Source organism: Mirounga angustirostris, unplaced genomic scaffold (assembly GCF_029215605.1).
Source record: "Mirounga angustirostris isolate CCGP_5_RB_7025 unplaced genomic scaffold, mMirAng1.0.hap1 SCAF_8, whole genome shotgun sequence".
Lineage (NCBI taxonomy): Eukaryota > Metazoa > Chordata > Mammalia > Carnivora > Phocidae > Mirounga > Mirounga angustirostris.
The window spans coordinates 9,975,626-9,992,369 of NW_026991716.1; the positions used below are offsets into that span (position 1 = coordinate 9,975,626).

A 16,744-nucleotide genomic window follows, 5' to 3' on the forward strand; every position below is an offset into this window, starting at 1 on the left:
GGTCAGAGGGAGAAGCAGACTCCCCGCTGATGCAGGACTCGATCCCGGAACTCCAGGATCATGACCTGAGCCGAAGGCAGTCGCTTAACCAACTGAGCCACCCAGGCGCCCCTATCCCAAAAGTTTAAGGTTTAGTTTCTTCCTCCTTCAAATTTCTATTCCAAAGTTGGAAGAAAATGAACTCATGCATATTCAACTAATTTCTCCTGCATCAGCAGTGATGAAAGCTTCATGTAGCTCTGAGATGGGGCTAAGTTCGGGAATCTAGAAAAAGAGAAACCAGGGGCCGGTGTAAATCATTCCCAGTGGTGCCCCCTGCACTTTGACATGAACATGATTTAGCAGTGATTAAATGTAATGGACTTACATCAGAGACAGACAAATTCACAAACTTCAACCAGAATTTACTTATGAAAATTAAAACTGATTACTGGAGTAAAGCTCCATGACTGATCTAAGACTGCTTGTTCATATAAATTATGCAAGGCAGGAAATGCTATTTAAAGCTATTTCTACTTCTGTATCCTGACAATTATTGAGAAATAGAAACATTCTGAGAAAATAAAACTGCCATGAGACCTAAGGGCCATGTCTGACCCCAGTGATCGCCTTCAGTTTTCAAAAACTGATCTCAAGACCCTTGGTTTCCCCAACTGAAACTATCAGCATTAGGTATGCAGAGTTTGCTTTTTATTGTTGTAAATTCTCTTAACTAACACGAGTGGGTTTTCCTCCACCGTGAAACTGTGCCAAAAAAGATAGCCCATGATTTCTTATTGTGGGAAACATGATACATCCAAGCTAATTATCAGCTAAAATAAAACTGTTTTAACTTTTATGACCCACTGCATTTTTAATTATGCCAAAGTTAATTTGCTTTCTGATATCTCAAAGAACAAAGGTCTTCTGTAAATAGTTAAAATGCAATTAAACTATACTGATCAGAATTAACATCTGCCATAGTAAATAAACTCCAACAGATGTGGCCATGAGGAGAGGGGATGCTGTCAAGATTGCTGAGGAGAAGCACAGAATTTCAAACCTGGAAACGTCTGAGTTTATCTAGTCTAACGCTGGTTTGTTAAAACCCACAGAAGTTAGGAGTTTGCTTTACTTATGGTTAGTGAGTATTTGCTGGGACTGGGCTGTTTTTTCTCCTAGAATACCATTCTCTATGTAAAAACATAATCATGTTATTAAATAGATTTCCATTTCCACTATCAGCACAGGAACGCTTTCTCTTTAAAGCAGCCACTTTGAATGTTCCAGGTCAGCAAGTCATGATCTCCTTGGAGGCAGACAGAGAAGGTGGATTTATGCTTTGAGTAACAGCATGAAGGAACCGGATATGGCCGGTGGTATAAGGAATTCGCTTTCTTACCACGGTGCCATACAACACTTTAGAATCTAGGACAATAAGGGTAGAAACATGCTGAAAAAGATACGGATTACGATGAAAAGGGAACAAAAGTGGTATTATTGTGTTATACACTCAGTCGAGGTATGATCTGGATTCTAGAAGATGCCTTCTTCATTTAGTTTAGAAAACTGGGATAAAGATAAGATGCGGTAGTGGTAGGGATGAATAACAAAAACAACAACACAATAATGACAGTAATTTATTGAGTGCGCACGGTGACAGACACACAATATTAACTCACTCTTTACAACAGCCCTAGCATAAGCCTTCCATTATTATCCCCCTTTTATAGATGAGGAAATGAAGTGCACACAGGGAGAGGCAAACACTTCACACTGTGCCTCTCATTTGGGTCCCCTTTAGAAATGCCACCCTACTCATGATAAATATCTTTTCTTGCAGATATGTTCATTCTTTAGCTGAAATGTCTAGAGGGTACTGTTTTAGATTTTTAGAACTGACCCACAAGAAAGAGTTGATGGTGAAGGAGAGGAAGTAGGAAGCTGAGGAGAAAGTGTTAGTGCCCAGAAGCACAGAACAGCTTCATAAGCAAACCCTAGACTTAGTCACACATTTACCGCAAAACACCAGAAAAGCAGGCTCAAAAAGAGAACAGGCAAAAGCTCACACACTCACACACACACACACACACACACACACACACACACTAAGAATGTGCTTGTGATCACAAACTATGAAAAGGAAGATACCTAATGAGAGGTGGGGAGGTGTTAAAAAATCAAACCAAACTGACAGTAAGGTCGTTAAAGTATCCCACAGCCCTAAAAAGAAAAACACCAAAAGAAACCAAATAAGCACACATGGAGCTCTGGTGAGATAAAACCTTCAATGATCGGACACAAAAGAGGGGCAGGGAGCATTTCCCCAAGGACAGATAAAGGCACGAGATGAAACTCAAAGAGCCATATCATAAATGCTGAGACTCACAGTGGAAGGAGGCTGGGACAAATGCTGAGAACAGACGGCTTTCAGAGAAAGATGAAGCCGCGACTTACAGCAGAGTCTAGAAATGCACCTGGCACACAATAGATACTCAGTCCACAAAAAAGTAGATACTGAAGATGTGAGCGAATGCAGTAGGATTAACAGGTAACAGGAAAATAACTTCCTATTTTACTTCACTTCTTTTCCAAGGAGAACACTATGACACTTGAACCATTTGTAGGAGTTTCCAGCTGCTATATGATAATACAAATATCCAAGAACAGACATGTTAACCTACCAAGACATGGAAGCAGTTTGCAACTATAATAAGTAAAACAAGGTCACAAAAAAATAGGAAAAGTGCTTAAGGAGTAGAGATGGAAAATCTTGACCCAATTTTCAAAAAAAAAATAACCAAAAAAACCCAAACTGTTTTGAAAAAGTAGATTCTGGGCAAGCAGATTCGAGAGACAAGCAAAATTCTAACATTAATCATCAGGCATCATGTGCTTTGAGAACGAGAAGAAAGCACAGCAGCGATCACTAACACATGCCAAACTTAGTATTCTCTTTTCTTTGTTAATATTGGAAGCCTGACACAGAAAAGGAAAGCCACAAACAGGGCAGTAGCCAACGGAAAGTCACAGATGGAAGGAGAGTGGATTCATAGAATAACCAATCGATGCCAAATGCCGTTTCTCCACTTTATGTAAACAGTGATGATTTAGGCTCATTCCTATTCGAAATATTTTTCCCCATGAAGACTTAGATGAAAACAAAGCTATAAAAGGCAAGCTAACCATATACATAACATAAAGCAGAGGACAATTAAAACACAGATGACAACTAAAAACTGAGAACTTGGTAGGCAATAAGAATTGGGCAAAACTAATGAAAATTTTTGGAATTCGGATACAGGGCTGCCACTGATCTGATTCTACATTTTTCCAGAGCCATGACAATCTCTACTCTAGCTGAGAGTCCCACCGGTGAGTTTTACTTTCCACCAGTTAAGTCATTTAGCTCATTCACAACATTAGTATTTAAAGCATTCCAAGATTCCATTCTAAACAGTTCCACATAAAATACTCTCATGGCAGGGACGCCTGGGTGGCTCAGTCGGTTAAGCATCTGCCTTCGGCTCAGGTCATGATCTTGGGGTCCTGGGATCCTTGGATCGAGCCCCACATCAGGCTCCCTGCTCAATGGGGAGGCTGCTTATCCCTCTCTCTGGGCCCCTCCCTCCCCGGTTGTGCTCTCTCATTTTCTCTCTTAAATAAGTAAAATCTTAAAAACAAACAAACAAAGAAAAAAAACCTTTCACGGAATAGACCTGAAAGTCACCCAGCTAATAAGTCTTGAGTTTGAGGTAGGATGTCTACCGAGTAAAAATGAGGTATACAATTTAGATAAAGACTATGCCAATCAAGTAAATTCCATTATGTAACACTGTATTAATTTAAATTTACTCTTACTTGGCATGCCTGTTTTCTTTTTTTTTTTAACACTTAAAAATGTATACTTTAATAAGCATATAAACAATTAAGTGAACTTGTGGAGAAGCTGACCAAGACACATATATTAGGAAATACAGGTGTCCATCTAAATTTTCTAGATTTCTTTTTTTTTTTTTTTTTGCAGAGTATTTATTCAAGTTGTTTACTATATAATTTCGCTTGTGCCATTTTGGAAGCCCTTTATTGTAAAGACTACTTTTTTGTCTGATGACAAATGGCAGCCACACTGTAAGTGATTATTCTGGACCTCCATGTTGAATGAATTCAATTTCTTTATGAGATACAAGTTTCCTTCTGTATTTCTGAGGTAATGTTTTTATTATATCTGCAGTGTCTGGTGGATCCTGATGCATCAGCAAATCTGGGGATTTACTTCTCTTAGAATGCTGTGAAATCGAAGAGTGAGACGGTAGTCCTGCTGATTTCAAAACTTGTGGTATCAGGGCGCCTGGGTGGCTCAGTTGGTTAAGCGACTGCCTTCGGCTCAGGTCGTGATCCTGGAGTCCCGGGATCGAGTCCCGCATCGGGCTCCCTGCTCGGCAGGGAGTCTGCTTCTCCCTCTGACCCTCCTCCCTCTCATGCTCTCTGTCTCTCATTCTCTCTCTCAAATAAATAAATAAAATCTTTAAAAAAAAAACAAAACAAAACAAAAAAACTTGTGGTATCATTAGGTTTAGGATTGTCTCTTCTGTCCCAGAACCTTATTTTTTTTTTTTTTAAGATTTTTTATTTATTTATTTGACACAGAGAGAGAGAGTGAGAGAGCACAAGCACAAGGAGCGACAGGCAGGCAGAGGCAGAGGGAGAAGCAGGCTTCCCGCGGAGCAAGGAGCCCGACACGGGGCTTGATCCCAGGACCCTGGGATCATGACCTGAGCCGAAGGCAGCCGTTTAACCAACTGAGCCACCCAGGCGCTCCTGTCACAGAACCTTATGAATGGAGTATGTGGCTTGACTACCTGAATGACCCTGCTGGCAGACACCATCTTGCTGCCCATCATGTTCCCAGGATGGGGCAGCAGCTTCCGGGGCGCTCGCTAGGCGCAGAGATAACAGGAGTCCTGGGCAGCTGGGGGCAGGCCCTCTGGCATGCCTATTTTCTAATAATAATTCTTTATTATGGATGATAATGAAGAAGTACATGAATTGATACTGAAGAATTACAAATTGCCTTCCAGAATCACCTCAGATCAAAATGTCTCTGGACCTTGGTTTCCTTTCTTATAAAATGAAGGAGTTGAACCAAATGGTCACCAGACTTAACATACTTCCAAATGTAATGTACTCCCATACTTTACAATAGTAAAAATGTCTTATTGGCAGTTCCTCGAACCCTAAACATAGAATTACCATTTGACCCAGCAACTCCACTCCTAGGTATATACCCAAAAGAACTGAAAGCAAGGACTCTAAAAAATACTTGTACCCCAATGTTCACTGCAGCATTATTCACAACAGGCAAAAGGTAGAAACAACCCAAGTATCCTTCAACAGATGAATGGTTAAACAAAATGTGGCATACACATACAATGGAATATTATTCTTAGCCATAAAAAGAAATGAAGTCCTGGGGCGCCTGGGTGGCTCAGTTGGTTAAGCAACTGCCTTCGGCTCAGGTCACGATCCTGGAGTCCCTGGATCGAGTCCCGCATCGGGTTCCCTGCTCGGCGAGGAGCCTGCTTCTCCCTCTAACCCTCCTCCCTCTCATGTACTCTCTCTCATTCTCGCTCTCTCAAATAAATAAATAAATCTTTAAAAAAAAAGAAATGAAGTCCTGATACATGCCACAACATGGATGAACCTTCAAGACGTTATACCAAGTGAAATAAGCCAGACACAAAAGGAAAATATTGTATGATTCCACTTACATGAAATATCTACACTAGGCAAATTTATAGACAGTAAGCAGAGTACAAGTTACCAGGGGCTGGGGAAAAAAGGGGAAATGGGAAGTTACTATTTAATTATAGTTTCTGCTTGGGGTGATAAATAGATGGGAGTAATGGTTGCACAACAGGCCACTGAATTGTACACCTAAAATGGGTGAAATGGTAAGTTTTATGTTTTTGATAGATGTTACCCTAATAAAAAAATATGGAATTATTCATATAGATGTAGAAGCTTAGACACAGTCTGTGTGATGCTAGGCAGGTCTCAACCTCTGCAATTGTCACTTTCTTCATCTATAAAATAAAATAGGGATAATAAAATCCATTATCAATTCATGGGATCTGTAGTGGGACATGGGTATCTGTGAGAAAAAAATAAATTCTATGTATGAGTCAAACTGTTTGATCAATTTATAATGCATCAAAGCAAAGATACGCAAGACCACCTATGAAAGACTCACACATGAGAGAGAAATGTTCCTCTTTCCTCCATCTTACCTCTTAGACTTTACTAATCCAGATTTAAAAGTTAGCAATCAGAAAATTGTATGTTCATGCTAGATGAGAGTTTATTTTATATACGCAATGAGACAATGCGTTCTAGTGGAACAATTTTCTATTTCTTAGATATAGAAAAGCAGACCATTTAGGGGCGCCTGGGGGGCTCAGTCAGTTAAGCATCCGACTCTTGGTTTCAGCTCAGGTTGTGACCTCAGAGTCCTGGGATGGAGCCCTGCATCAGGCTCTGCGCTCAGCAGGGAGTCTGCTTCCTCTTGCCCTCTCCCTCTGCCCCTCCTCCCGCTTGTGCACGTACACTTTCTCTCTAAAATAAATTTAAAAATCTTAAAAAAAAAAAAAAAAAAGAAAGAAAGAAAAACAGACCATTTAGTTCAAGAATGTACAGAGTGTGACAGGAGGGAAATGGCTCCTTAAAAAAGATCTTGGTAAAGGATCAAAAAATAAATAAATCTGACAGATAAATAGGCAATACAAAAAGAAAAGCTATATAGGGCGCCTGGGTGGCTCAGTTGGTTAAGTGACTGCCTTCGGCTCAGGTCATGATCCTAGAGTCCTGGGATCGAGTCCTGCATCGGGCTCCCTGCTCGGCGGGGGGTCTGCTTCTCCCTCTGACCCTCCCCCATCTCGTGCTCTCTCTTTCTCATTCTCTCTCTCAAATAAATAAATAAAATCTCTAAAAAAAAAAAAAGAAAGAAAGAAAAGCTATATAAATTACCCCAAGGCCAAAGTCAGAAAGAAAATGAGCCTGATAGATTGTGAATCGTATTAGAATGACACACACACACAGCCATCAGGGTGATTACAGGTGCGTTATCAAAAGAACAAATGGTGAATATTACAAGCAGCAGTAAAAATGTTTGGGTCGATGAAGGTTTTGAAGTGATCTTCAAGAGTGGGAAAGCCGGTGGTAAAACCCATTTGAAGGAACATACTGTTTTGTAAAACTATCCAACTTTTGAAGAACTTCTCTCACATGAGCCAAATCAAAAATATACAACAGCCAACATAAGGAAGCTTCTATTTCCTGCTAGTCTGCATTTTTTCTGCCTGTGGCTGAGAAAGCTGAAATGTTACGTTGCAATTACAGTTTTTCCCCTTTCGGAGTGCCCTTGTGGCTTTGTTGACAGCCCACAGCCTCCTTAGCCTTCTATGGAGGTGAGTGTGAAGTGACACATAGAAAGCCGCAACTCACCGTGGGGACAGAAAGAAGAGGGCATACATACCTCGTTCAAATTTTAACCGCTGGTAGAGCTGAAACTGATCCACAGGCACCAGGCAGGCAATCTGAAACCAGAGATATTAACAAGATGAGGTCTCTGTCCTCACTGGGGCCCAGAGTTCCAGCCTCCTAGGACCTCTCCTTCTTGTCTGGCTTACTTTTTATCAGTGGTTTGAGAATTTCTTTTTCTCTCCACAGTTCCCATGGTAAGACAAGCAGCAATTCCTGCAGCAGCCCCAGTCCTCCGCCACGGCTAGGAGTCACAACTCAAGGCACCCACGACAAGACTCCTTGGTCAAATTCTATTCTTACCTTCAGCAGCTGCTAGGACCAGACAACCAAACTTTCGGACTTCCCCAATTAGTTATGTATATATATGCAAGATGCTTCTTTATCACTCCACATTCATTTAAGAAATGTTTAAAAGATTATGGTTCTAGCTTTAGAACCTTAAAAACTAAGGTCAGGTAGATCGTGCCCCAGGAATTATGAAAACCTCATTAGTTTCCTCAGGAATAGAACCTTCTAAGCAACATGAAAATCATTTCTTCAGACAAAAAAAAAAAAAAAAAAAAAAAAAATCACTTCAGGGGGCCCTTGGTTGTCCCTCATTGCCATCCATGTCTTGCTAGAAAAAAAATGCTAAAGATATTTCTTGTGGCTCGATTCCTATTTCCATTGCAGATGGCGATATGAACCAAAGGTTTACAAGTAAATGACAGTGATTCAGACCTAACCAAATGACATTTCAGATTAATCCTTTTAAATTGCATTTCAAAGTCAGATGCAGGAAAAGCTAACTGCTCTTAAACTAGCATTCTAAAAATAATAGTTCCATTGACGTCAACTATATTGATGTTGCTGAAAAGATTTATAACTGAGAAGACCCAAGGATTTGATATCAGGCTTCAAAACATTTAGCAAGTTGATACAGGACACAGGCGTAGGCTTGGCAATTCTGACTCGAAAGCATTACATATCCTTTGGTATAAAATATATCTAGACGGAAGTTCCTGCAACTAATGAAAGGAAGTCTGCTTTAAGAAAACAAGAGTAAAAAAATGAGGCAGTTAAAAATTGTACTTAACAAATATAGTACATTTTAAAAGCTTTTCAAAATCGAATCCTCCTCCTCACAAAAAAAATTCAATTTATTTTGCAAATGAATTAAACGAAGTTAGCTAAAATGTATGAAGGACTGCAAAACAGGCAAGTTCAGTCTTCTCCATTCCAAGTACAGTAAAACATAAATTTAATTTAATTATAACATTTTTCTCCAGCTGGGAGGAAAAGGTTGCATTTTCATCTGGCACTTTAAATAACGCTCCTGAGCAATCACTGTAAAAAAATTATGGTTAATTTTATATGATGTGTGTTGTACCATACTTTTTTAAAAAGTGTGGTTAGACTTTTATTACACTGAAAGCCAGTTTTGTTTCATCTGTTATAATACTGCCTGGACATCTTTCTGAAAAGACAAAGGTGTCTCAAAAAAATGCTGAGTTGGAGACAGAAGACACAGGTAACCAAAGGGATGGGAGGCACTGAGGAATCTGAATTCAACTCCTGACTTAAGTCACTGCTTCATTGTGGTAGAGGACAAATAATCTAATACTACTTCAACTTTTGGGCCAAGGTGACTTGGAGATGATGTTATCTTTTGCCCAAGAGATCTCAGTGAGAGTCTGTATATCTATTTTTAACCACCGCCCCCAAAAAAGGCCTTTGATTCTATGGGACAGTCCTGTACTCTACTTGCCCCTGTCTAAAACAGTTTCTGGACTGATGAAGAACTTCTTCAAACCCCTCAAAGTCAACTCCTAAAAATTCTGATTTTTTTTTCAATGACATGTAATATATGTATCAGCTCTGTCAAATACAATTGATGGAAGACAAAGCAAACAGGAGATAAAGTACTTTAGACACAGATGAAATGCTAATGAGAAAGGTGACACAAATTAATGCAGTAAAAAGTCAAGAACAGTAGAGATGGATGTTTAATTTTAAATTAGAAAGATAAATTTCATCAGAGGACACATCACTGCCAACAGGGAAGTCAGAGGTCTCTAACTTTTTTGGTCTCTTATTCTACTTTAAATCTCCTATTTATTATTTTTTACAGATCAAAGATTTTTATGGAATTAAGACTTAATAAGGTAAATCAATTTTTTTCTATTGAAATTTGTGGTAAAAAAAAAAAAAAGTTAGTTCCATCACCACCATTCTCTTCCCAGACCCCACCACTTAGATTTGTACCTTCTCAGTATTCTGGTTGACAATGCACCAAGGGTAAAGCAGTGGCCAGAAACTTGGGGAGACAGATGAGGAAAGGGGGCAGAGAAGGAGCTTAAATTACTCAGAAGGCAATAAAGACACATAAGGTGTTTTGTTGTTTTTTTTTTAAATCTACTCCTTGGGAAAAAAAGAATCGACTCCTTGACCTTACCATTTGTTGGCTTTTACAGATTAGACTAGTTCTCTGAAATGTTTCTGTTATACCCATGGCTTTAGAGAAAGGTGGACCTTGTAAAAAAGACAATCCAAAGTATTAAATTCCCAGTTCCACTGCCATTTGGAGCTAAGTCACTATTGTTCAAGGTCTTTTACAATTATAAACCTGAAATAAATGTGTTAGGATGATTACTGAAGGCTCAATTAGATCACAGGTTAAAGGGCTACTGCTTTAAAAAACAAAACAAAACCCGAAACAATCACAAAGACTCTCAAGCTGATTGCAAAACTGGAACTCCAACAAAAGACATTATAAAGAGGTGTCTTGCGATATATAACTATTCTCTCCCTGCCAACAAAGAAATTCCAAATTGTTCAAAATCATATCAGAACATTCCTTTTTAACTTTTTTATTTTAAAATAATTTTAGACTGACAAAGAATTGTGAAACTTGGGTAGGGTTCTTAAATCCCATTCTCCCCAACTTCTCCCCAACTTACCTTACATAACCATAGGTAAGAATAATAAAATTTACACTGATATAAAACAAACTATCTGCGAGCCTTATTCCAAGCTCAAAAATTGTCCTACTTATGTCTTTTTTTTTTTTTTTTTCCCAGTCCAAGATTCAATTCAGGATACCTCCTTGCATTTAGTTGCCGAGTCTCCTTAGCCTTCTCCAATCTGTGGCAATTCCTCAGTTTGTCTTTGCCTTTCATGACCTTGACCTTTCATGACTTTGAAGAGTACAGGCTAGTTATGTGCTACAGTGTTCTCCGATTTGGGTTTGTCTGATGCTTTCTCATGATTAGGTTGAGGCTCTGCAGTTTTGGTAAGAATATCACAGAAGTGATGTTGAGCCATCCAGGAAGTACATGAGGACACCCATCTCATTACTGGGATTGTTGACTTTTTAACTTGGTTACGGTGGTGTCTACCAAATTTCTCCACCCTTTGTAATCAGCAAGTATCTTGTTCTTGTAGGTATACATTTTGAGATTCTGCAAATATCCTGTTTCTCATCATAACTTCGCTCCACTAATTGTTGTATCTATTGATAATTCTTGCCTACAGTAGTCATTACTGTGATATTTGCTTAATGATGATTTTCTATTTCCATCATTCATTCTGTATTTGTTTATTAGAATTCTACTGTAAGAAAGAGCTGTCCCGGATGCCTGGGTGGCTCAGTCAGTTAAGCATCTACCTTCAGCTCAGGTCACGATCCCAGGGTCCTTGGATCCAGTCCTGCATTGGGCTTCCTGCTCAGCGGGGCATCTGCTTCTCCCTCTGCCCCTCCCCACCGGCTCGTGATCTCTCTCTCACTCTCAAATAAATAAATAAAATCTTAAAAAAAAAAAAAAAAGCTGTCCCTTCTTCCTCATTTATTTATTCAGGTCGGTATGGACTACTCATATTTATTGTATTCAGTGGGTTCTAATCCACTAATGACCAGCTCCACATTCAAGCTGTAAAAACAAAAATTTCCAAGTATCTTCTCAACTATCAAGAGCCCACTTCCATCAGATCTAAGAAATTCTTATCTTGATTTAAAGTGATTTTTTATTGCTATTTCTCTTTTGAAATTTATGTTAATCTGCCTGTTAAACAAAATTTCTCTCTCCTCCAATCCAAGCATGAAAGACCACTTTTTCTCATCATCATTCTAGAAATTCTTTCCAAAAAGAAAGAAAATTTAAATCAAAGAGAAAATAACCTCAGTTTAATTTTAACAGAATAAAAGCAGTAACATCAGAACAAGAAGAACAAATAGCTACTAATTGCCCATAACTGCACTCTGTTTTGTTTTGTTTTTCCTGGTAAAAATGAACCTGAGGATACTTATTAAATACTCAGTTCCTACTTTACTGGAAGTATGGTTTTCTATTCCACTCCAACCATGGCACAAGATAACCAGGGCACTCAGAATATACATACACACGGGGTGCTGTAACTGTTATACATGATGGTTAACTGGATACATCTAATATTCACAATTGAGAAGAATAGGGAAAGTGAGGTATACCTTTGTTTACTACATTAACTATGATCATAACATCTAAGCAAGCATCACCACCTACATTGACACTAGCCGTACAAAAACTAAAGGAAATGGGGGTGGGGGGAGGGGAGAGCCTGTTTGCCAGAGAAGCATTTATGCTGAAAGTGATGTGTTCCCATAATACTGACAATTGGCCAATATCTTATATATAAAATACAATATGTATATAAAAGATTTTTTAAAAGATTTTATTTATTTGAGAGAGAAAGTGAGAGACAGAGCATGAGCGGAGGGGGAGGGGCAGAGGGAGAAGCAGACTCCCCGTTGAGCAGGGAGCCTGATGTGGGGCTCGATCCCAAGACCCTGAGATCATGACCTGAGCTGAAGGTAGATGCTTAACCAACTGAGCCACCCAGGTGCCCCCATATAAAAGATTATAATATATATTAGGAAAATGAAATGGTTAAAACATTGAGGTTAGGGATTGGCTTCATGCAAGTACCACTCATCAAGGTCTGGAAAGCCAGGACAGAAGAGAAAAAGAAGAAAGAAAAGCCTAGTCTTCACTTGAGTTTGGCCCTTTAAACTATACTAATGCTACAGTTGCTTTAAAACATTAAAGAGACCAAAGAATACAAGAGATCAGTATATTTGAAGATGGAATTGACCACGAAGGGATCATTAGAGCATGTCAAAGCTTTGGCAATGTTTGAGGTGCTATGACTTGCAAAAATACTGGCAAGAGAAATAGTCCTAGCTGTATGGATAAGTGTCTTATCACACGGATACAAAAACTACCTGGGTTTCCGGTCTCAACCCAGAAAATAAGAACTGCGCTTCCTAACCTCCTCCCATTCATCACTTGAGTGTACTAACCAAGCTCACATCTCCTTCTGTCCATGCCAGATACTGAAACCTGCTGGAAAAAACAAGACGGCAACACTGTCTGAGAGCCTGAAGGCAGGGCCACCTGGGAAGTGAAAAAGATGGCAGGAGCTGGAATGCCAGGCGGGAATTGTTCCCACCGCTCCCTGAAGAGGGCCGCTTTTGCTGTTGCTTTTTCCCCTGTTCTCCAGAGGCTTCAGGATGCCCTCCCACATCCTCCTCTGCCTTTCTCCCATGGCTCCCCCATGGGTAAAAGGGATTTGTCCATGTGCCCACCCATGTGATGCGTTCAACCCACTGCTGCTTACCCTTCTTATAGTTGCCTTTAGGTGAAGAAGAAGCTTAGAAACAGAAACATTATTCTCCACTTAGATGCAGTTTTTTTGGTTTTTTTTTTAAAGATTTTATTTATTTATTTGACAGAGAGAGAGACAGCGAGAGAGGGAACACAAGCAGGGGGAGTGGGAGAGAGAGAAGCAGGCTCCCCGCCGAGCAGGGAGCCCGATGCGGGGCTCGATGCGGGGCTCGATCCCAGGACCCTGGGATCATGACCTGAGCCGAAGGCAGACGCTTAACGACTGAGCCACGCAGGCGCCCCTCTTAGATGCAGTTTTAAAGCAAAGCTTTAAATCCATTCCAAAGCAAAATTCAACTGGAACCCTAAAAATATCTATCAACGCTGGCAGGGGCAGGTTCCTTTATCCTTCGCCACCCCAAGGTTCGACTCTTGTCCTGCTAACACGCTTCGCAGCCAAAGGTTATTAGAGACATACTTGGTCCCTTCCCATTCAGATCCTTAACCCACAGCAACAGGAACCTAGCTGCTTGGCTGGGCATCCTTATCTTCCCTCTGCCCCACCTCACACTGTGATGCTGGGAAGAAAGAGTGTGACAAGAGGACACAGCAAGTGGGGGCTGTGCTGAGGGATCATATGCGGGGAGCACGTGGCTCGCTAGAACTCCAGCAGCCTTGCCCAGAGCCACCCTGATAAACATGCGACATGAGTAAAATCTGTATTTATTTTGCAAATGTAGCTTCGAATTCCTTAGTACTCCACGCCCCCCTTCCTCTCTCCTAGTCCTCCACAGTGCCCCACAGCCTAAGCCCCCTCCTATAGAAATTCTGGAGCCCCCATTCTTGGCACGAGCAGCTGCCCCCATCCTTGCTCTGGGGCATGGGGGGGGGCGGCTCTCGCAGGAAGATGCAGGCTGGTCACTTCAATGCCCCAGGACTTGGAAGGAGACTTGGTTGTTGAGAAGCTGTCCCCTGCCTTCCACTGCCAACTGGCAGAGGGAAGAAGTTGAATTTCTCAGGCCATGTAATGGTAGGTATGCGCTCACCGCTCAAATTTTACTGGGCCACGACAAATGGCTCAGGCTCCGCCAGTGGGGGATGGCTCGTGACTTCCCTAACATGGTAAGGGAACAGCTCCAGTAGTCATCACCTTTTTAACAGGCCTATGAACTCCCAGGGCCTTGCCTGAAGTAATGCTGCCAGAACAGTCTGCCTCCCACCTCTCGTAATTCCATAGTTGACAAGATTCCCGGATCAGGTACATGAGAAAAGCCCACCACCAGCTGAAACTACCAGATGATGCAGGGAGGGCAAGTTTTACTTTTCCAAGGGCCCCCAGCCTCCCACCAGCTTGCGTGACATGGAAGCGAAGGTGCCTTTTCTACTGTTTTCCTCCAGAAGCAAACAGTACTTGGATTGGGCATTAAAGGCTTTGCTAATGGAGCTATTGCTGATGAATAAAAGTTCAGGGGCAGAGCCACCGTTGAGCTCATTTGGAAGCAGTAAGAAGGCAGGCAGGACCCACAGTGAGCGGGGGCAGAAGCAAGGAACATGGGCAACCACATGGGCTAGATTTACACTGGAAAGCATTTGGAGCAAAGAGCTTAACTGCCTGGGGTCCTCTGAAGATGAAGAAATGTCCTACCTACATGCATTTTATAAGACAGTGAATGATGAAGAACCATGTATTTTAACATAAACAGCAGCTGCGCAAGGGAACTTGAGTCTTAACCAGAACGATTTTTAACATGCAAAGTATATTTATGTGTTACCTGTATAATTAAACATTTTTTGAAAGTCAGAAGAAATAGTCGTAGAGACAGAATCCAGTCAAGCATAAGGCAGATAAGCCCCATTATGATATACTCAATCATATCTGGATTAAGAGCTACCTATTATAGGGGCGCCTGGATGGCTCAGTCAGTTAAGCATCCGGCTCTTGATCTCAGCTCAGGTCTTGATCTCAGGGTCAAGAGTTCGAGCCCCACACTGGGCTACACACACACACACACACACACACACACACACACACACAAAGCGGGGTGGCGCCTGAGTGGCTCAGTAGGTATCTGCCTTTGGCTCAGGTCGTGATCCCTGGGTGCTGGGATCGAACCCCACGTTGTGCTCTCTGCTCAGCGGGAAGCCTGCTTCTCCCTCTCCCTCTGCCACTCCCCCTGCTTTGCTTTGCCTGTCACCACAGGATGACACTGTGGGATTGTTTGGTTTCCATACAGCCTAAAAGTTAAACTGTTTTTAGAGTCAAACTGGGTACATGGAAGGAGTACCGGGAAAGTGGGATAAGAATGTATGATGGGAAAAGGGTAAGAAATAAGACGGAGGGGAGAACTGCAGGCGAATATGAAAAGAAAATTCTGTACTAAGAAAATCAGAAAAGTTAAATTCTGTTCCAGAGAGACAGACTCTCCTCACCCACTTGTCTGAACACAGCAGCTCTAACATTTGATACCCGAATTGTCAACAGCTAGTGGTTACCATTCATTTAAAAGTCTACAACAGGGGCGCCTGGGTGGCTCAGTCGTTAAGCATCTGCCTTTGGCTCAGGTCATGATCCCGGGGTCCTGGGATCGAGCCCCACATCGGGCTCCCCGCCCTGCGGGAAGCCTGCTTCTCCCTCTCCCACTCCCCCTGCTTGTGTTCCCTCTCTCGCTGTATCTCTCTCTGTCAAATAAAAAAAAAAAAAAAAAATCTTAAAAAAAAAAAAAAAGTCTACAACAACGCCATGCCATTGAACTTTCTGCAATGTTGGAGATGTCATATTCGGTGCTGTCTAATCTGGCAGCCATGAGCCACATGTGGCTACGGGGCACTCAGGACATGATTAGGACAACCAAAGGAATGACTTTTTAATTTTATTTCATCTTAATTTTTTTAAGATTTTATTTATTCATTTGACAGAGAGAGAGAGAGCACAAGCAAAGGAAGTGGGAGGCAGAGGGCAAGGGAGAAGCAGACTCCCTGATGAGCAGGGAGCCTGATGCAGGGCTCAATCCCAGGATCCTGGGATCATGACTGAGCCAAAGGCAGACGCTTAACCAACTGATCGACCCAGGCGCCCCTAATCTTAATTAATTTAAATGTAAGTAATATATGGAACAAGCGACTACTGGATTGGACAGCACAAGGTCTAGGATACAGGCCTGTGGTTAATCTCACTTGTCATCAGGTTAATGTCACTCTGCTAGATCAGAAGCTCCATGAGGATAGCACTGGGCCGATCTTACTCACCTCTCTATCCTGACCTGGAACAGGGCCTGGCACACTCTGCACACTTAATAAACACTGCTGACTGATCAGAATATGACAGAAGCAAATCAAAAAGGAAGCACCTTTTCTAGAAGGATTATGCATCAAAAGATGCTCCTGAACACCCGAGTCCTACTTTAAAACCCACTTCCAAGTTGTATAGCTCACCCAATCTTTCCTCACTTTAATTTCCTTCTCTACTTTACTCACACAAAAGAAAGTAATATTTCTCACCACAGGATGACATATTCAATATTACTTTTTTTTATCAAAAACATCCCATTATTTCCTGATTTTCCTAAAATGAATCACTTCTAAATCTTCTGTGTTTAGATATG

General features: G+C 41.2%; 1 protein-coding gene across 4 annotated transcripts in view; it reads right to left on the reverse strand.

The window, feature by feature from the left end:
* Nucleotides 1–16,744, reverse strand: part of RNF144B (ring finger protein 144B) — a 105,781-nt gene that overhangs the window by 22,408 nt on the left and 66,629 nt on the right. For all 4 annotated transcript variants that reach the window (XM_045866315.3, XM_064597112.1, XM_045866314.3 and 1 more), the window contains one exon: nucleotides 7,514–7,574. In XM_045866315.3, the coding sequence (XP_045722271.1) occupies nucleotides 7,514–7,574 (61 nt within the window). The remainder of the gene's footprint in view (nucleotides 1–7,513; nucleotides 7,575–16,744) is intronic.